We start from the raw sequence: 20164 nt of genomic DNA on the forward strand, positions 1-20164 counted from the left end.
CACGTTTGTTTGGAGGAGAAGCGAAGGAACATCTCTGTGTGCCCGTCTCCGGCAGCCTGTTTGTGGGTCAGCGCTCCGTGTTCGCCTTGTGAAGCTGAAAGCTTGTGTGCAGCACTTGGAAAGGCTACCTGTGCCCGCCGCTGTCCGGGCACGGCGCAGACACGGCAGAGCTCCGGCTCTCTCCCGCCTGCGGGGCTGCGCTGGGCCCGGCCCGGCCGCGCCGCGCGGTTGCCATGGCGACACTGTCCCCGCGCGGCCGCCGTAGAAGTGGCGGGCGGGCGGCGCGCGCGGCCCGGCGGGGCGGGGAATGGCGGCGGCCGCGTTCGAGCGGCGCGTGCTGCGGCGCGCGGCCGAGCATCACTATCTGCGCGTGCGCTTGTGAGCGACACCCCCCCCCCCGAACCGGGACCCCCCCGAACCGGGACCCCCGAAGCGGCTGAGCCCTCCTGACCCTCTGTGCTCTCCTTCCCGCAGGGAGCTGGCCGACGGCGGGGCCCGGCCCAACGCCGCGCAGTTCAAGCAGCTCGTGGTGACGGCGCTGAGGGAGCTGCACGGAGAGGTGGGACCGGCATGGGAGCCGGGATTAGGGTCTGTCCTCGTCTGGTGGGACCGGCACCGGGCTGGGCCGGGAGAGCCTTGCGGGACCGAGCGGGGCGGCAGGGGCCGGAGGAGCAGGCTCGGCGGGGTAAATGTGGGGTTGGACCCTCCGGTGCCCGGTTGCCCCTCGCCGTTCCCTGGCGGAGCTGTGGGTTCACTCAGTGGCCGTAGCCCAGCGGCTTCAGCCAGCCCGGGCAGCGCGCAGGGTCGGGTTGGACCGGGCTGGGAGCAGCCTGGTCTATGGAGGGTGTCTGGCCTTGGCAGCAGGGCTGGGGCTGGATGAACTCTGTAAGGGCCCTTCCAGCTCAAACCGTTCTTTGATACTTGTTTGTAGAATTTGTTATTGATGCTTTTGCTGTAGAGAGGCTTTACAAAGAGAGCTGTGGGAAGGGAACAGCTTTGTGGATGGGAAAGTCCCCAGTACTGTTTTTGCTGTGTTTACTCTATTGCTGGCTGAATTAAAGGAGGTTGCATTACCTCTTGGTCTATGTTTCTCCAGCTGTAATGTGGAAATAAAAGTGACTTCTATAGAGCTCTGAGAGGAAGGGTGCTGTTTAAAATCCAGTGATGTAACTGAAACACCTGTGTGAGTTTTGAGTGTAACTGTATCACTTTTAATGACTTAACATGCTGGTGTGAAATCACTTGTTTATAAACCGTGATAAGAACATAGGGTGATACTTACTAAACATTTTTTTATAGGTTGGAGCAGCTTTGCCTGTTGATGTCTTAACATATGAAGAAAAAACTCTGTCTGCCATATTAAGAGTAATTAGCAGGTAAGGTGCAGTCAGTACATGTTTCCATGCCATGAAAGAATTTTTTGTAAGAAAACAGAAGTTTTAAACTAAGAATAGCCTTAAAGAATTAAGCCTAACTTGTAGATACTTGCATACAGCATGCAGAAAACAATTACTGAGTCTTGGTAACTTTGTGCAAAGTACTTTACTTCTGCTTTAAACTGGAATGATTTTAATGGTTATAAGATAGGAAATAAGCATTACTGAGATAGTGACTTTAAATCTCTTTCTCTAGTTAAATGAGAACAGTTACTCTAAATGGTGATGACAACTGCAGGTGATTTAGGTGAAGAATGGATTTAAATGTACACAAAGAACAAGAACTGGTAAAGTGAACTTGAGGTTGCAGTGCATATCTCTCTGTCAAAGATAAGAGACTTCAGCCACTGCAATAATCCTTCAAGATACAGTTTTGCTACTAGAACTAGTGAAATTACCTGCTGTTAAACTGTTGAGGGTTTGTTACTCTTTGCATCATGTGTTTTCTATTTGAGATGTCTGTGGTGCAGAAAAATAGAAAACCCCAGATTTTATTAATATATTTTGTTTCCTTTTTATTTAGTGGCTTTGTCAAACTGTGGAGTGCTCTAACCTTGCTGGGTTTCTACCAGAACAGGAGGTGTGCCTTCCGGGTGCTGCAGGTAAAGTCTGTGGGGCTGGGTGGCTTTTCCTAGATGGCAGCTCTGGCTCTAAGCTTGGCAGGCTGCCTAAGCCTACTGCCTTTTCATAGAAAGATAGCTTAGATGCAAAAATTGTCTTGGTTTAGGAATGAAGTGCCTTGCAGTGCAGGTGTGTGGCCCGTGTTTGAGCAGTTCTCATCTCAAAATGAGTCTTGTACAGTGTGATAGTAGTGGCTGTCTCATTACTTTGTGGTTTCAGTCCAGTGACAAGTCCTGATGTCATTAATACATCTACAAAAAAAAAATTCTGGCAAATGTTGTTTATGACCCACATCTTGGTCCAGGTTTTATTTTCCCTACCACACTTTCTTCCTTTCTAGTGGTTACTCTCAACTGACCTTGTCTAACAATGCATATATGAACATGCACTTCCAGAGTTTATTTTTTTTCCTGAGGATGCTGCTTAATAAAATGAGTTCTGAGAATTGTTTCTGGAGCCATGACTAGAAAAAAGTCTGCTCAGACATTGCTCTAAGTTTTTAATGTATCATGTAAAAGGAAAACTGAAGTATTTTCAACTTTGAGAGCATTTGATGGTGGGTTTTTTTTAAGGCTTTAGTTTTTCAAGCCTTGTTTGTTTTTTCTTTTCCCAAACTAGACATCTCCGTTTCTACTTGCATTATCTGGCAACAGCAGAGAATTAGTCTTGGACTGAATGCAGTTGTTGGTTCTGCTGCATGCAGGAGAAGTTCCTGGAAATGTTGGGGCCCTTCAGGCGTGGAATTTCTGGAGGGATTTTCCAGCAAAGAGCCTTGACAAAGCCAACGTTTATCATCTCACTGCTTGGACATCCCGTATTTCAGAACTTACACATAAAAGTTGGAGACAAAGCTGAACTTAGCAAGGCTTTTACACAGAATGATGTCGTTACTTTTTCTAATTTAACAGGTGACACAAATCCTTTGCATTTAAATGAAGAGTTTGCAAAGAAGTCTAGGTTTGGGAGGACTGTTGTCCATGGAGTTCTGATCAATGGACTTATTTCTGCAGTTCTGGGTACCAAAATGCCTGGTCAAGGATGTATATTCCTTTCCCAAGAGATTCGTTTTCCAGCTCCTTTGTATGTTGGTGAAGAAGTCACAGCTGCAGCAGAAGTGAAACGACTGAAGGGTTCTGTTGCACACATTTCTGTATCATGTCAGGTCAGAGAAAGTGGGAAAACTGTTATGGAAGGGATGGTGAAAGTCATGGTGCCAGAGAGTTAGAGCTGTTCATCATGGGCAACTTCAGTATAAAGGCCAGAACCAATGTACACTTGGTTTTGATTCTCTTTTTATGTGACATCACTGCAGCAAAAACCTTTCAAAATGTCTCAACATGCACAAAGTTAACCTTACTAGAACTGCATTAAAATTAGAGCTTTTCCTTGTTTCACTGTGATGGGTTTCACTGCCAATATGAAACCAACAGAGCTAGGTACTAGCTGTGACCAAGTGACACATTTAGACAAGCCTTTGTGCTGCCACTGTGGGAAGTTTAGGCTGGTGGGACTCACACTGAGGCTGTTCTTTCTGGTAAAATTGCAGTCCACAGCAGCAGAGTTCAGTTAAAACTTGTTCCTTCTGTACAAAACAGCTGTATTGCCAACAAGCACCAGGGGAGGAGACAGTACTGTGTTTAAAGGTGGAACAGAAGTGAGGTACTGGATGTACACATGTTCTGCAAGACGTGTTGTAATCTGCATGGCAGCTCCAGCTGATGTTTCTTCTGAAACTTGCCTCCCAGAACAAGGCTGAAGGAGGTTTTAAAAAAAATACATTGTCACAACTTGTACTTACTATACTTGTGCTCCCGAGGGCAAGACAAGCAAAGGCAGATGATTTGAGCACTAGCTATATGGCTTCTCTCTCCTTGCTTGAGTGTGTGAACTTGGCTTTCCCTTTGTCTACTTGTCCACAAGGAAAGTACCTCATTAGACTTCTGGCAGATTCATTAGTAAATCATCTGGGTTAAATTATTTTAGTAGTGGCATAAGATTATTATACACTAAGAAATTTCTTTTAGGAATGATAGAGGCAATCAGGAGTAAGGCCTCCAACTGTGGGCTCATGTAACTTTCTGGCAAAGCATGTATTATCCCCATATCTTATCTGCAGCAGAAATGCACTTGAAACTTTTCTTTGGCTGCAAATAACCTCAGAAGTCATCTCTAAGAAAAGAGAGTTTCTCCTCAACCTGTGATGAAAGCTACTGGTGAAACAGCTGCACTGCCTGAGTGTGCTGCACTCTAACCCCAGGTGTTGGTCACACTGGAGCAGAGGGAGGGGTAATGTTTCAGTGTTTGACTCCATGCCTTCTCTTTCCAAAGCTTGGAGTTTGGTCTGTTTGTAACCTGGAAGCAGTTGTTAGGAAGAGGTTTCTTTATCTCTTGTCTGTAGAAGCTGTTTCACTTCCCGTTTCCTTTCCTTCTGCCTCGGGTCACTGCCTGTCACTGGCTTTTGCTGGACAGACACTTCAGTGAAGCAGGTCCCCCCTTACCCTGCTCCTTGTTCACCTGCCTCTCCAGGTGGGAAGTTGTCTTATTAAGGCCTGTTAACACAATGAATCAGATCTGTGCCTGACCTCCTGGGTCATTGCAGGAGTAGTAGTTTGGGGAGTTGAGGTTGCTGTTCCAGCCTGGCTGCTGAACCGCAGCAACACAGCCCGTTTTCCTCTCATCATGGAGCTGCAAGACAGAGATGAAGCTGTTCATGACACTTGCTCCAGGTGTATTTCAAGCTCTGCAGTCTTATAACATCTTAAGTGAGAGTAACTCCTGTGGATGGTGTAAAAAGAGGAAATGCAGACAGGTGTTCAACTTGTAGGTTCTCAAGCACTAAGCAGTATTCAAATAGAAAGTTTCTTATGCTGCTGCAGTCACGTAGAAGAACTCAATTGTTAACAACTTTAAATCTGTGTTTTGAAAAACAACTAAACCAAAACCCCCAAAAATACCAACTCCAAACCCTAAATTCTAGAAATTGAGTAAAATATACGAGATATTCTGATTATTTTATTAACACAAAACACCCCAAAAGATAAAGAGCACCAAGTGTGCCAGCCCTTATGATTTTCCCGGTCTCTCTGGGAGGACCGGCAGTGTCTCGGGGCTGATCCCCCGGGGCTGTAGTTGTTACTGTCGCTGTCGGTGCCACCGGGAGCACCGGGCAGGGAAGGCTTGGGCGGCGGGGCGGCTCGGCCGCACTCATGGCCTCCCCTCCAGCCGCTTTCCCCGGTATTGCCCGCGGGGACGAACCTCCTCGTGTCCCGCATCCTGCCGTGTCCCATATCTCGCCATGTCCCCTATTCCGGCAGTGTCCCCCATCCCTCCCTGTCCCTTATCCCTCCGTGTCCCCCATCCCTCCCTGTCCCCTTTGCCAATCCTATCCCCATCTCTCCCTGTCCCCATCTCTCCCTGTCCCCATCCCTCCGTCCCGCGCTCCCGGGGCGGGCCCCGCGCGGAGCGGCGCCCCCTGTGGGCGGGCGGTGCCAGCGGCGGGCGGCGGCGCTAAGGCCCCGCGGCGGCGGCGGCGCTGCCGTGTTGACAGCGGCGGCCGCGCCGGGAGCTGCCCCGGGAAGCGGCTTGGCGGCGCCGGTTCTCCGCTCCCAGCTCCGCTATGGCCTTCATGGAGAAGCCGCCGGCCGGCAAGGTGCTGCTGGACGACACGGTGCCGCTGACAGCGCAGATCGAGGCGAGCCAGAGCCTGCACTCGCACACGGTGAGCGGGGCAGGCCGGGCCGCGGGGGCAGGCGGGAGCGGCGGGGCGGGGGAGGGAAGGCACGGAGCCGGTAACGGGGAGCACCGGGGGGTGCTCGGGGTCCGCGGGGCCGGCCGGGCACGGCGGGAGAGGGGCTGGGCGGGGGCCCCAGCCGAGCCCGCGGCAGCGGGGCCGGGGTGGCGGGAGGCGGGGGGCGCGGCGGGGCACTGCGGGCTGGGCTGGGGGCGAGGGGAGCGGGGCGGGAGGCAGCGGGGCCGCGACCTCTCTGCAGCGCCCCGGAGCCCCTCGCTGGGCTGCCGAGGATCCGAGGGTCGCCGGGCTCCTTGGCCCCCTCGCTGTCCGCGGGGTCCCGGGGTAGCCGGCGGCACCCCCGGAGGCACCGCCGCGGGGTGCGGGGGCGGCCGCTGCGGGCTGCGCGCTGCCTGCCGTCCGCTCCGAGCGAGGCCCTGGGAGTTACTGTAATTCCTGCTTTCCTCGGCGTGTTGCAGCCTTCGGAGCAGGGACGGACTCTGGCTGCCGCGTTTCAGCGGCTGTGATGAAGTTACACGTGAATGGGCTGCGTTCGCCTCCGGGTCCTGCCGTGCGGCTGAGCGCAGGCTGCGGAGCTGCACAGACCCCGCAGCCCCAGCGCCGCCGCTTCGCTCTGGAGCGGGGACACCCAGCAGAACGAGCCCTCCGTGACCCGGGTGCCATGGATTAATTCTTTTGGGGTGCCTAGGACATATGCACAGTGCTTTCATAAGAACTGTCTTTGAGCATGCAGTAATAATCCAAATTCTGTATGTCCTGTTTGCAGTTATTTTCCACTTTAAACCCGGGTTTCATTATGACACGACCAAGCAGTAGTATGAATCACAGAACTGGCTGTCATTTCTGATTCCTGCTTCAGCTGAGAGCAGGGATGCTGGAGAGGAGGCCAGAGGTACCTCAGCAGCAGGTACTCTAGTGGGAAGCTTGCTTTACATGCAGAGGGGGTTTCCTTATGTCCCTTACACAGCTCTGATTCCTGCACTGGCATCGCTTCCTGGTTCCTTGCATCTGTTGCACACCCTTAACCTGTAGGTTCACCTAGGGATATACAACTAATTTATAGATTGTCTTATTAAATACTCTTCATATAAACAATTCACACCTAAGAAGAGGTTTATTTTTTGTCTGAGGAACTCACGTTTACTGGTGTTCCAGTCTTTCTCTGAATTAAGTTACCTATGAGAAGTTGTCTAGAGGGTCTTGTGAATCCAACAGGCTGTGGCTCTCAATTCTTGCAACTCCTCTTCTTATAAGTAAGAGTAAAGAGGTTCATTTCCTTGTAAGAGTGATGCTTTTTACCTGTTTCAATAGCTGAAGGATGGGTGTGCCAAGTTCTGTGAGAAGTTGTGTAACTCCTAATACTGCCCAGTTAGCAGACCAGATTAAGTTTCGTTGGTAACTTGTTTCCTTATTATGCTTTTTTTGTTAGTGCAAATGACAATAGCGTTTTGTGTTCTTTCCTTTGGCTTGCATGATTCTGGTTAGAAATGAAAAAGTCACAAAATTCTTTTAGAATGATCACTTGGAAGAGCTATTTAAATCCAGACTCTTCTTGTGTCATCTTGTCTGTGGGAATGCAATAGCAAATGTTCCCCCCCCTTTTTCATCTCTGTATTCTGTTACTAATGGGTGTGAAGAAAAATTCTCAGCAGTTTTGTTCTGATCTTTTCTTAATAACAGAATGCTGGAGCACCATGCCTTTTGATTTAAAATCTGTCTCTAAGATACATCTATTAGTAATTGTTTGTTTTACTGCAGAAGCCCTGTTGATAGCTGAAAGATGGCTTGAAGTGTGTGTAGCACAGATGGTTTATATAGAGCCAGAGTGGGATAACAAAATAGAGGAAGCCGTTAACAGAGACTTGGTTTCTTACTTGATGTAAGTGGACTATTCTGTCATTTCAGATACTTCATCTTATGTCCCTGGTGTCTGAATAGTTTGTTTATTGGTGGGTGATGCTGTCCCTGATTTGAACTTTCCTGATTCAAAATAAGCTGCAGAAATAAATCCTTGTCTCTGAAGTGTGTAAATGAAGCCCTTCTAAGAAATAAGAGTTGAAGTGTTTTTGTGGGGCCGGAAGACTATATTTTACTTTGTTAAATTATAGCTAGAAGAAAGCAGATTATTATTACCTGAATGCTTTTTAGTTTTGTTCCTCATTCCACCTCAAAGTGGTATCAAAAGATGTAGATCTATATTCAGCCTGTTGTAAAGCAAAAGCAGCCATGAAAAAAATTTCTATTCTTTTGTCAGCTGTATATATTTAGATTTTATAATGTTCTTTAGCACTGCAAGAGTTGTTTTAAACTTGGGTTTGTATTTTTTTTCCTGTAGATCATAGATTCTAAAAGCACTCATATGAAGATGGCTTAGGCTGAGTTTAGGTACAACTTTAACATGGCAACTGAACTAGTAATTATGTAAACCTTCTGTTGGTGCTGAAAATAGCCAGTCTTCTGAAAAAACAGCTAAGGAAAAGGTGAAGAATTTCAGGAAAAGCTCTGTAGACATGGTGAAGTATCACACAGAAGACCAAAGCTTGTGTCTAATGAATAGTTTGCTTGTGCATTGTTCTAAGCAGTTTCTGTTAATTTAAATTTAGTACAACAGACTGGGTAAGTGTAAACTTCACAGCATTGAATCGAGGACTGTAGTTGGCAGAGACTGAGTTTCTGTTTCCTGAGGCTGAAGGTGAAACTGAAAAAAACCAAAACTGAAAACAAAACCTGAAACTACTATGTTCTTTCCTGAATTTTCCAGAAACCTAAGAAGGGATTAAGCTACTATTGAAAATATACTTTTGAGGATTTGTAATTTTTGCTTAGTAAGAGTATGTCAACCCCCCTAAATGGGTTTTTAGATTGTTAGGTAGCCAACTGCAAAATTATCTGATAGGCTCACAGGCTCAGCAGGATTCGTTCAAGTCAGAGGAGCTCAGAAGTTCTTACTGGATTTAGCACATCTGAGCTGGAACATAATCTCTGTGTTTTTGCATTGCAACAAAGAAATTGTTCACTGAGGCTTTCTTTCTGTGTATTTATTTCCAGTCATAACTGGAAGAGGAAAATGATGCCTTTCTATGTTTGCCAAAGTTGTTTCTCTGGTTAAGTGTGTTAAAACGAGTCTGAGTTTTGTTGGAATGTGCACTTAAATACAATTAATTCTGTAGTGGGGTGTTTACAGAGTCCTTTTCATTTTGAAAGCCAAAAAAAATACATATTACAGGTGCATTCCAATGGCATCTCACTTAATAGATTTGAAATTACAAGAGCAAGCCTGGTTAGCTTAATTTTGTCTCCTTCTTTATGCTTGTGACTAGCAATGGGTCAGAGAGAGAGAGTGTGTAACTTCCAGGGGTGTGTTGGGCACCTTTCCACAGCCATGAGTCAGTCCCTTTGTAGGTCTGTGTACCAACCCTTTTGTAGAAAATGAAGTTTTGTTGCTATTGCATTCCTTGACTTCAATAGGAGCAGGATTACATCCAATATACTAAGCCATTTGCAAGTGTCTCATCTTGATGCCAAATGTGTTCTGACAACAGAGGCAATTTCAACACTAAAGCTTTAATAAATTTTGGCCGTTAAGCTTGCCTCATAATGCAATATTTCATCTGTGTGTTCACTATTTAATAGTGAGTTCTTTCTAAGCCCTAAAATAGGATGCTATTTTCTTCCATGATAACCTAGACATTTTCCTTATTAAGAACTGCATGTCTGTACCTGCAAGTCTATTCAGCAGTAAAACTACTGGTGAGCTGTACATATTCTTCTGAGCATTTCTTAATTATTTTCTGAAGTGATTTTCCTTTTTCATGTGTTTCATATTTTGAAATTGAAGTAGTGAATCAGCCAGCTTTGGTACAGTACATTGTTGTCTTAAAGGCATTTGGAAATGAACAGCTGAAATAAATCCCTCTTCTAACAATCTTTCAGAGTTTTTAGCTTTCCTTAAGCAATGATGAATGTTGACACTCATGACTTTTAGATTAGAAAAACGTTGAAAAATCATTTATGCTTTTTCTGTGTTGTTCCAAATAGAAAAATGGAGCCAAGTATTCCTAGGACTGCAGGGTTTAGTTTAAAAGCTTGTAAAAGATTTTGTACATCTGCTTTACAAGGAATTCAGTCTTTTCAAGGCTCCATTCACTTTGGGCAAAACCAGACATGAAGTTACTTTTAGACTTGGCTTTACACAGGGAAGTGTCATAGCTCACTTGTTTGAGGTTTCAGAAATGCAGTTCCTCCACTGGACTGAGTAAGTTTGATTCCCTCCCACCTCTCCTGCAGCCTGAGCTCACAGAAGATGACTTCCATCACACCTAATTTTCAATATTCCAAAACTTATGGTTTCTACTGGTGACCTTACTAAATTAGTATTGCATTTGTAGGTCCTGTGAAGATTGTACTCAAAATATGAGTTTCCATATTGTACTTTAGTAAACCCTAATTAGAATATTTTTGTTGGCTACTGAGTATTTCCTGAAAAACAGAGAGTAATTTGCCTTTCTGGTGAAGATCATGGTGATGCAGAGCTCTGACAATCTGTGATTTCTCATCTCTCTCCAAAGCTTTTTGTGTTCACTAAGTTTCATTGCATGTAAATGTGTGTCCTATTTTTTCCCTGCAGTTGTCCTACTTCATAGCTTTCACTTTTTTGAATGGCTGACTCATTACTACAGGAGGGATACAGTGTGTGAGTGGTGCAACACAGACACAAACACACCTGGATTGTTTGGAAAGCAGGAAAACACCAACCTCTGCTGCTGCTCCTACCAAATGGCTTAATGGCAGGTTGAGCAATAGCAAATAAATATGTGCCCTGTAACAGAGAGGCCTCTGAGGCTGAGCAGCTCTCCTGATGTTGTTGCATAGGAGATTTTCTAAATAAACATTTTAAAAGAGCTTCTTACTAGAAATTGTTCCAATCCAGCCTACTTAGGCAGGGATTGTATTCATGCTTAATTAGGCTTTCCTCTCTTTAATGCTTATAAAATAAAGCCCTTTCAAACTTTCAGTTGATGTGACCTGAAGGTGACCTGGATCTTTATAATGGTTGGCTTTTCAAGCCTGTTGGATTAAACAGATGTAAAGGAGAAATCTGTGGAAAAAGACACTGACTATCCTGAGCTGGAAATTTAGAGACTATTTGCTTGGGGAAACAGAATGTATTACCCAATATTGTGAGACTCTACATTGTATTATAAGAATCTCTTAACTCATCACTTTTTTTCCCTATCTTGTCTCTGCAAAAGCCTTCTTTCCTGTTTCCTTTGCTTCCTGTTTCAAAAACTAGGGATGGTGATAAAGAGCAATTATTAAACATTTGGAGTGCTTTGCTGTGCAATTTTCACCCAGGAATGTTAACAAAGTTTTGCTGTGCAGCTCTGAGTTGCTGATGATAATGTTTTAATAAGTGGTGGAATACCAAGGGCTAATCTTGGTGAATTTTGGGGGGAAAAACAAACAAACAAACAAAAATTCCCACCTAAATCTTGGCTCTGCATGAAAATGGGTAAATTCAGGATAACATTAATCCCACGCAGTGAGTGTGAAACTGTTACTGGAAAGGATTGGAAAAATGCAGTGTGGTCGTCACTGATCCATGTGGTTATTTGGAAAATATTCCTTTTCAGAAACTCTATCCAGAGCTCTGTAGTAGTAGGAAGAAGAATTTAGGAAATGACAGCATGCAATGGGGTCATACATCTTTCCCTGCTCCCAACCTCCTCCCACACCCATTTCAGCTTTTTTTTTTTTCACTTTTTTTGACAGCCAGGAAATGATCCCATAGGTAAAACTGCTTTCCTTGGCATCTTTAAAAATGTATTTTGAGCTGCTGCAGGAATATCAAGGTTGTGTTGTGAAGTGGCTTGGCGGTAGTGATAGGAAGAGCAGTGGATGTACAACTCTTATCTGTGTGCAGGGACCCAGGGAGGTTGTTTTGGGAATGGTTTTGTGGCCTGTCTTGGAGGAGGCTCTGCTGACAGTGACCTTGCTGCCCCTGGGCAAAGCAGAATGGGAGGTTGTCTCTCTTCTGCAAGCTGAGACCTTTCTTTCCCAACCAGCAGCTGTTGGGATCCTTTGAAGTTATTTGGTAAACTGAGTCATAGGAAAAACTCTGAGCTATTCATGTAGGAGTGAAAGATGCCCTGGGAATTTCTACATGAGTGTAGTGAACATAGACCTCTCTGAGCATGATTGTTGGTGCCTGAAATCGTTTGCAGGAGTGAACTCTGGTAATTACTAGCTTTTTCTGAAGGCATTTCCACTCTGTTTTCCTATGTTAGATGATGCTGCTAAACAGAAGTGATCCTGAGTGTGCCTCTGTTTTTTCTTATACTTTCATTTATTTCCTATGGGCACAGTCTCAGTCCCACTATCAGGCTGCCTCAGAAAAAGATTGTTGTAATTCAGGGTTTTTTTCCTAACTGAGACAGAATTTGGCAGAGTAATAGAGGCTTTTGTGCATTAGACTTGAAAAGTTGAAAGCTCTTCTCTGGTCCTATGGGAAGCATATATCAGTGGTGCTAATTATAATCCCACGACAAGCTTGTTGCCACAGGAGGCAATAGGAAGTATCAACTTCTCACTAGAACTCAGCATACTGTGGTCTGCTGATTGTGTGTAGCCATGGCAGATACTGGGAATGGGATTCTATTTCTTATCCTGGCTTTTCTACTATTGCTGGTCTTTGACTTTCAATCTCATTATCAGCATAAGGGAAAAGCCCCTCAACCTCAGAAGATCATTTAGGGTTTTTTGTTGGTTGTATTGACAGGTAGTGCTGAGCTGGCCAATAACTCATTACAGCCAGTGCTGATGGAGAGCCTGTGGATGGGATGCAGCTTTTCCATACACAGAATTTAGGGTCACACCTGGAGAGTGTTTGCTCTTCTCTTTCCAGCTGAGAGCCCTGTGACATAAAAACGGGACTTGATGAGTGCATTAGGCCACTAAAGTAGATATGGGTGGGATGGGAAAATGCTCAAGTAAGTGTGGGGAAAAATAGTTGTAGCCCAAATATGTGTTGCATTTTTTGTTTTTTGGTTTTTTTAAATATAATATTACAGTGAGAATGAGCTCTGAGTCCTGAGTTGTTTATCACAGGGCTCTCCAGAAGAGCTGTGTTGACTGGTGTGGTTGTGTGCAATAAGATGCTTTGATGGTGGTTTAATGAATTTGTGTTCTGCCTGTCCTGGAGCATTTTCTTGGGGCACAATAGAAAATGACAATCATTGGATAAAGAGCCAGTGCTACAAGGGATTGAGCAATAACTCTGCTTCTTTCAAAATCCTAGAAAAGATGAATGACTGCACGTGGTGAATCATCACTGGCGTGGTTTTTCAGAGAAACAGCCAATGTTCCTCTGAGACTTGATGAATAAGCAGTTGCTGCAATTTTTGGTCTGTGTGTGAAGTAGCCTCTTTCCAAAATGCAGGAATGGTCACAAAACAGGAGAAGCCACGTTAGTGGTGAATATGGGTTTCCAGGTGTCCCATTAATTGATTTCTGTCACACAGTTTCCAAAAATAATTACACTGGTTAAATGTTATCAGCTCTGTGGATTTATGTTACTATTTATGAGGCTTTGGGCTTCATGTTTTGCAGGAAGAGACCATAATTATGATTTCTAATGGGCAAGAGGAAAGAATATGGAGGGACTATGTGAGGCTGACTTTCTGAATATAGACACTTTAATTCTAATTTTACAGTTATTTGTCTTGGTTTGTGTGAATTTCTATAATTACCAACTAAGCTGCTAAGACAAGTGTTTGAAATCACTCTGGTTTTCATGCTTACTAGTCTTGTTTCTTCTCAAGGCTAAGTGGTTCCAACTTGCTACAGGTATTTGAGAGCTCTGATAATGAAGGATATTTTAAGTGAATTTTAGAAAATTGAATACTATTTATTGCCTCAGCAGCACTGGGTTTTGGAAGGAAATTTTGTGAATAAAGTCTGGATTAGGTAAGGTTGAATACACAAGGTAAAGCCAGCTGGTAATTGTTGCCTTTGCCTCTTGTCTGGAACGGTCATAATTCTGGATTTACACTACTTACTTGTAGATGTTAAATAAGAATTTAAGTCTGTGGAGGGATTCCCTGATATGCCCCACTGTTTTTTTCACATCCAATGGTATATTTATGTTTTTCAGTGTAACAGCTTTTAGTTTAATTCCATTTGAAAGAGAGGAATTAGTTCTGTGAGGTTCAGAAGGCAAGTTACAAAACCAGAAAACACTTCCCAGTACCTGAAATGAAGAGACTGAAAAGAATTGTGATTGAAATGAATGTAATTGTGGTGGGAGAATAATTCTTAAAATGCAGAAGTGGCTCACTGAGATTTAGATATATCTGCATAGCTAATATGTAAATATTTAACATTAAGTAGGCATTATAAATGAAGAATTAGCATCATGAGAAACAGATACATTCTAGTTACTCAGGTACATTCCAAAGCTTTTGTGGTAACTTTCTTAGTACAAAAATAATGAGAGGCTGTGCAGTTGTGGGTATCTACTGGCATTTTCCTTTGTTATGGTGGTGGCAATAGTTCCTGGGGGTACTTGTTAGATATTGGAGGTGAGGAGAGAGAGGTTTCTTCAGCTGTTGTGGGTAGAGATGTGTGCTGAGTGTGCTTTTGCTGGCATTTTCTAATAAATTTCTAACTAAATTAAACTGCTCAAGTGCTCCACAGGTGTGCAAGCTCCTGGAGCTCTCCTTGTCTTCTATGCTGGGAAAGCAGAGTGGAACAGTTAGGGATGGCTCTGAGCAAACCCAGCTCTGACCTTCCCCAGGGTGCTGGATCTGAGTTTTCTGCATTTGAATGTTCGTTGTCATTTTTTAACAATTGCCCAATAACTTTCTTTAACTCATTAGTTCTTATTTCTAATGACTTTTTGTTTTTATTAGGAGTACATAATCCGTGTCCAGAGAGGAGTTTCAGCAGAAAACAGTTGGCAGGTAATTAATGTTATAGTTCACATAACCAGGATTCTTTTTTTAGGAGGAGTTTGAAAATTGCCTATTCCTAGCTTTTAAAATTTGAGCTGGAAAGTGAAATGTTGGTTTGGAGTTGAGAACATGAAGTGCTTGAATTCTTTTGGTCAAAACTTAAGAGAAAAACAGTATTGCTGCCAGCTACAGAAGGCACGATGTCTGCTGCTATTCTGAATATTCCAGGAAAAATGCCTGTCATGTGTTTCTACTGTGTGTTGGTACAACCATCATTTTAAAATCTCAAATGCCAGTTTGCCTTTCTCAGTGCTAAAATCACAGCTCTGCTGATATGAGACCAATGAAACCAAGAGGTAGTAATGAAGATGAGTATGAAAAGTTGTTACATCTAATATGGCAAAAATGCCTTGTTTGCAGACAGCTGTGCTCACAAATACTGTTCTAAGATAATTTTTAGAAATGCATTTTCTGTCTGATCGAGTTGTGATTAAAAACTCTTTTTTTGCTCTCTGGCAACGTGACATAAACCCAGCAGTTAGGCATTTGTACAAAAATTGCAAAAGAGGATGATTGTAAATGGGAATTATTTTTCTCTGATGGGATTTTGAGGAGTCAAATGCTAATGGAAAAAGTAATTTCTTTCCTGAACTTCTGTCTTTTATTTTACAGATTGTGAGGCGATATAGTGACTTTGACTTGTTGAATAACAGTCTGCAGGTAATTTTCACTCTTCATATATTAATAAAAAATGTAATTAGAAGAATATATTCAAAATCGAGATATTTTTATATATTGAAGTAAAGGAAAAAAAAGAATTTGCATAACTGCAAAGAGAAATTGGGTCTTCAAATGTAACATGAATGTGTACTTATTCACCCTCAAGTTTCTCTTGTAAAATTAGAATTTCAGCATCAACAGGATCAGTTTATATAGAAATGGATGAAATTGGCAGATGCTGAATCTTTCCCTTCAGTCCTGTGACTTGTTCCGGTTTTATGTGTTTTTATTTGTTCCTCCTTTGATTTGGAGAAAGCCAAGGCACATACCAACCTTATAAATTCAGCACTGAAGTGCTATGTGTCTCATTATTTATATTCGTCTAAAAGCACAACCAGATGCTGCTTCTCATGTGATGGTTTTCTGTGTCACTGAGGAGTGTTCCTTGGTCAGACACTGGACTTACTGTGTGTTTTCCTCTGCTTTTTAGGACAATTATTTCTTTTTAGTTTGTGTGGGAAAAAGCAGGGTATGTGAGTGTGTTTGGGGACAGGGGGAAGCAGCAGTGATTTACCATCTACAGGAGACAAACTCATTACTTGAGAATTTCCATACAAGATAGAAAGTGAATGACATGATTTGAGGATAGATTTTAGTGCCTTTAAAATTTTTTCCCTTGTTAAGTATTTCATGAATTCAAGAGCTTAATACTGTTTCCACTTCCTCCCCAAATCGAATTAATTACCTGCTTGATGAACCTTGGTGAGCAAAGCCCTGTAAGGGTGTTGATTTCAGTGCTGTGAGAGCCCACTGTAACTGCTTCCTCTGCTGCAGGTGGATGGGGCAAATCAATCATAATTCAGCATGGTTCCCTTGTGGAATTATTCTGTTAAATGTGCAGTGGCACGTTGGAACTTTTATCATGACCTAGAAACCTTCTCTGTGATGTGCTGAATAAATGCAGTACAGAGGTGTCTCCTGCTCCAGAGGCATCCAGGATTTAAAATTAGACAAACACCCATGGGAACACAAGTTGAGATGGTACTAGGCATCAGAGTACCTTGGGGTCATTGTGGTCTTAACCAGAGTTTTGATAGAGATCATAGAGAAAAAAAATTTGTGAAAGTTTTGAAAAGAAGGAAGCATTTACTTTGCAGCCATCTATAACAAGCTCCTCTTTACCATGAGGGAATAGAAACTGTTAAGGCATGAAATGGCTTTGTTGCTTCTCATTTACCTTTCAAATGAGGCAGCTTTAGTAGAGAAGGCAATGAACCTTTAAGACTTAAAATCCAGAAATGACAGGTACTGCAAAGTTAGGCCTATGTGGAAAATCTATAAAGTCAAGTTAAACAGATTATGTATGATGGAGTTTAGAAAGAAAAAGCCTTTGTATCTGAAATAGAGGTGAATGATAAAAGTCCAGGAAATTATCTGAGATCAACATTGCAGAGTGGGACAAAGGGGAAATTTGAAACAAGAGAGACTAAGATCCAGGACAAAAATGTCAGCTGCTTGGATGACTGGAAAACATTCAAAAGGATTATCAAAATGTACTATAACTTTAATGGATGAATATGGGAGGGTGGCTAAATTAGCAGGCCATGTGCTTTAGCATTTGGTCTCCTCCAGTGACTCTTTTCTCCCACTGTTTCAGAGGTTTTTTATAAATTACTCTTTGTGATCTGGAGCTGAACTTTCCTCATCCATTAAGACAATGCAGCACTTCTCAGATGTTTCCATCCAAAACTCTAAGCAATGTTCCATCACAATATTCAAGTCCCACAACATGTTTTAAAACCCTTTAAGCTCTCATTTTGTGTATATTGAAATTAGAGTAAACAAACAAAACTCTAAACAAATAAGAAAATACCAAACCCTAATATTTTTCCTTCAAAGCTAAAAATCTTCTGGAAGAGCTGCTGAAGCTTATTTTGAATGTAAAGCCCAAGTTCTCCAAGTTCTTGTGGCATACTTGACCTCTCTATATGTTTGTCTGGGTGTGTTTGAGCACAGCTGCAATTGAGTTGGAATGTGGATTTTCTCTTCTTAATCTGGTACTACCTATGTGATAATAGTAAGGATTGAGAATTTCAGAATTGTCTAGGCTAGGGAATGTAGTCCTGCCAAATACTTTGGAAAATAATGAGATATATATGTGACCCTGATTTGTATCAGAAAGTTTCAAGATGGGTTCCCTGAGCTCTCAGTTGTACCAGTTTGAAAAGTTTCTTCCAGTCAGTTCTGCATTTCTTCCTCTTTATTTGTTTGACAGAGATCAGTGGAGATCATTGACTCTTCTGTTTTGTCAAGTGCAGTGCTGGTACTGGAAGTACTGGAATTCACAGCAAGATATCTGGCTTTTGTGAAGCATTTTATTGCAGCTTTTGAACAGACATTCCTGAGCAGGCTGTGGTTTGAAGATAAGAATGTTAATTCCCAGGTTCTTCCGTGGCAAAGCCCATCCTGGCTCCAGTGGTGAGCTGGGGCTCAGTGTCTAAAGCATGTGAGGTCTTTGCAAGGTCAGACCCTCTGCGAGGTATTCTTGCTGTGCTCTGCTGTGTGTTTTGGCAGATTGCTACAAAAACCCCAGCCTGAATGTTACTTTCTGCTGAAAAGTAGTAGAAGTCTGATTTATAAGTTTTAAAACAAGTCATGGTGGTTGGAAAACGTGTGAATTAGAGTAAGTTTCTCTCTGATGGTAGCTAGCTGTCAGGTCAAGAAGGTAAAGGTGATGATGATTTGATATGGTTTTTAAGTGGATAATACTAGAAAAGGATTTAGTTCTTGTTTAGAAACTCAGTTTTGAATTGGAATGAGTAGTCTGCCAAAGGAGAGTTCTGTTTGTCCCTGGTGCTAAAACTCATTTGGTAAATTACTGGCTGTAAGTGATATATGGTTGCTTTTGTTTTTTTCATGGTTTTTAGTAACAGGTTCTGTAATTCAGACTTAGTTCTTTTTCAGTCCATAATTTGAAGTCAGAAAATGAGAAGTGCTGAAGTTAGCAGGGGACAACTCCTATGTTCCAATGAAGGAGGTAGAAAGGAAGGGGAATGCTACAATTAGTTTGTTGAATTAATCTGTTACTTTTCCTGCTAGTTAAAATGAAAGTTATTCAAACACCAAAAGTCCCAGTCTTCTCCCTGGTGAACTGTTTGCTTTAGAAATGAGGTTATTGCATCTGGTGTCATTGATTCCTGCAACACACAACTCTTAAAGATAACTCCCATGGAGATTCAGCTTACCCAAGACAGGTGCTTTGATCTGCAGGACAATGATGTGTTAACAACATGAAAAATGTATTCTGGCAATTCACATGATGTAATTAATCTAAACACTAAAGGTGATCTCTTTGATCTGATTTACTCAAGGCTTTGAATTTTTTCATTGTCCAATTTTGAAAGATTTCTCTGATTTTTTTTCCTGAAGTTTTGGATCTCTTGTGTCAGTATAAAACAATTAGTGTACATCCCCTGGTAGATTGCAGCTATTTCTGGGTTGAAAGATGTATAGATAGATGTTTAAAAAATGTGCAGCAACAAAATCAGAAGATAAAATGGAAATCTGCACCATATTTAAAATACTAACAGAAAAAACTTAACATTACCTACAAATAGAGGCAGAGGAATGTTACTAATCTGCACTTGATTAAATAAAAAAGTATAAATCTTACCCAGAAAAAATGAGGTGAGGTGCGAATTGTTTTTGTGCTGTGGCAGAAGTGCATAATAGAAAGAATCTGACTGAAAACTGTAGCCATTTAGTATCTGAAGATATTGGGTAGTGATTGTAAATACATGACTCACTAGAAAAATTTGTCTCCTTGTACTTTCAGTGTTGTTCCACTTACTGATCTCTGCACAGTGGGATGCAAGCTGTCATCTGACTGATAACTGTGCTTAGGAAAATAGCAAAGATTGTACATGCACATTGCAAACAGAGTTATCCAGTAGTTAGCTTGCTGCTGAGAGACTTTTGCTTTCTGGGTTGCTAGTTTTATATCCTTGAGGCATTTTGAGAACAAGGTCAGTAATTTTTCTTCTCTTTTTTAGATCTCAACTCTAAGTCTACCTCTTCCTCCAAAAAAGTTGATTGGAAATATGGAGCGTGAATTCATTGCTGAAAGACAGAAGGGACTCCAGGCCTACCTGGATGTAATTACTACCCATCACATACTGTCTAACTGTGAACTGGTAAAGAAATTCTTGGACCCAAACAGCTATTCTGTAAATTACACTGGTAAGTAGAAAATACAAAACTGTGCTTCACTTTGACTTCAACATGTGCTGTGTGTCTTCTGGGAATGCTGGCCAGTATCTACACTGAAACATGGGGGGAACAATCTTCACAATTTTCATACTGTGCATGTGATTATTTATGATAAAGCTTCTCCAGCTCTGTACATGGATCCTGCTGGGATTGTCAAATATAAATATTTGAATTATTTCACAGAGGAGTGAAGAGGGTCAAGATCTGCATAAGCAGAACTTGGAGGAGAGGGGTTGGTGAGGGTGATGTCAACTTTTCACAATTCATAATAAATGAGAAGAGGTGCTCTTGGGAAATAATTGTCTATCAGAGTGTAAGGTGGAGTTAAGTTCTGTTAAAACAGCCCATTTTCTGAACACTAAATCTTCCAAGAATTGTGGTTATCTTGTCCAGCTTCTACCCTTGCTTTGTGAGACTTT

At 42.6% G+C, this 20164-nt stretch overlaps 2 protein-coding genes across 4 annotated transcripts in view; both read left to right on the plus strand.

Annotated features, from left to right (window-relative positions):
- Positions 1 to 267: 267 nt before the first annotated feature.
- Positions 268 to 3325, plus strand: LOC306807300 (ribonuclease P protein subunit p14-like). Of its 2 annotated transcripts, XM_079316708.1 has the most exons (5): positions 268 to 378; positions 475 to 559; positions 1300 to 1376; positions 1960 to 2038; positions 2676 to 3325. In XM_079316708.1, the coding sequence occupies exons 1-5, from the start codon at positions 308 to 310 to the stop codon at positions 2730 to 2732; spliced, it is 369 nt and encodes a 122-aa protein (XP_079172834.1). In that variant the 5' UTR covers positions 268 to 307; the 3' UTR covers positions 2733 to 3325. The 2 variants fall into 2 exon arrangements, with proteins under 2 accessions (XP_079172834.1, XP_079172833.1); XM_079316707.1 differs by lacking the exons at positions 268 to 378; positions 475 to 559; positions 1300 to 1376.
- A 2215-nt stretch (positions 3326 to 5540) lies between these two features.
- PXK (PX domain containing serine/threonine kinase like) overlaps positions 5541 to 20164 on the plus strand; it is a 33619-nt gene continuing 18995 nt past the window's right edge. For both annotated transcript variants that reach the window (XM_079316697.1, XM_079316698.1), the window contains exons 1-4: positions 5541 to 5775; positions 14715 to 14765; positions 15429 to 15476; positions 19529 to 19715. In XM_079316697.1, coding sequence (XP_079172823.1) covers positions 5674 to 5775; positions 14715 to 14765; positions 15429 to 15476; positions 19529 to 19715 — 388 coding nt within the window. In that variant the 5' untranslated portion in view covers positions 5541 to 5673. The remainder of the gene's footprint in view (positions 5776 to 14714; positions 14766 to 15428; positions 15477 to 19528; positions 19716 to 20164) is intronic.

Source organism: Erithacus rubecula, assembly GCF_903797595.1.
Source record: "Erithacus rubecula genome assembly, chromosome: 13".
NCBI classification, from domain to species: domain Eukaryota; kingdom Metazoa; phylum Chordata; class Aves; order Passeriformes; family Muscicapidae; genus Erithacus; species Erithacus rubecula.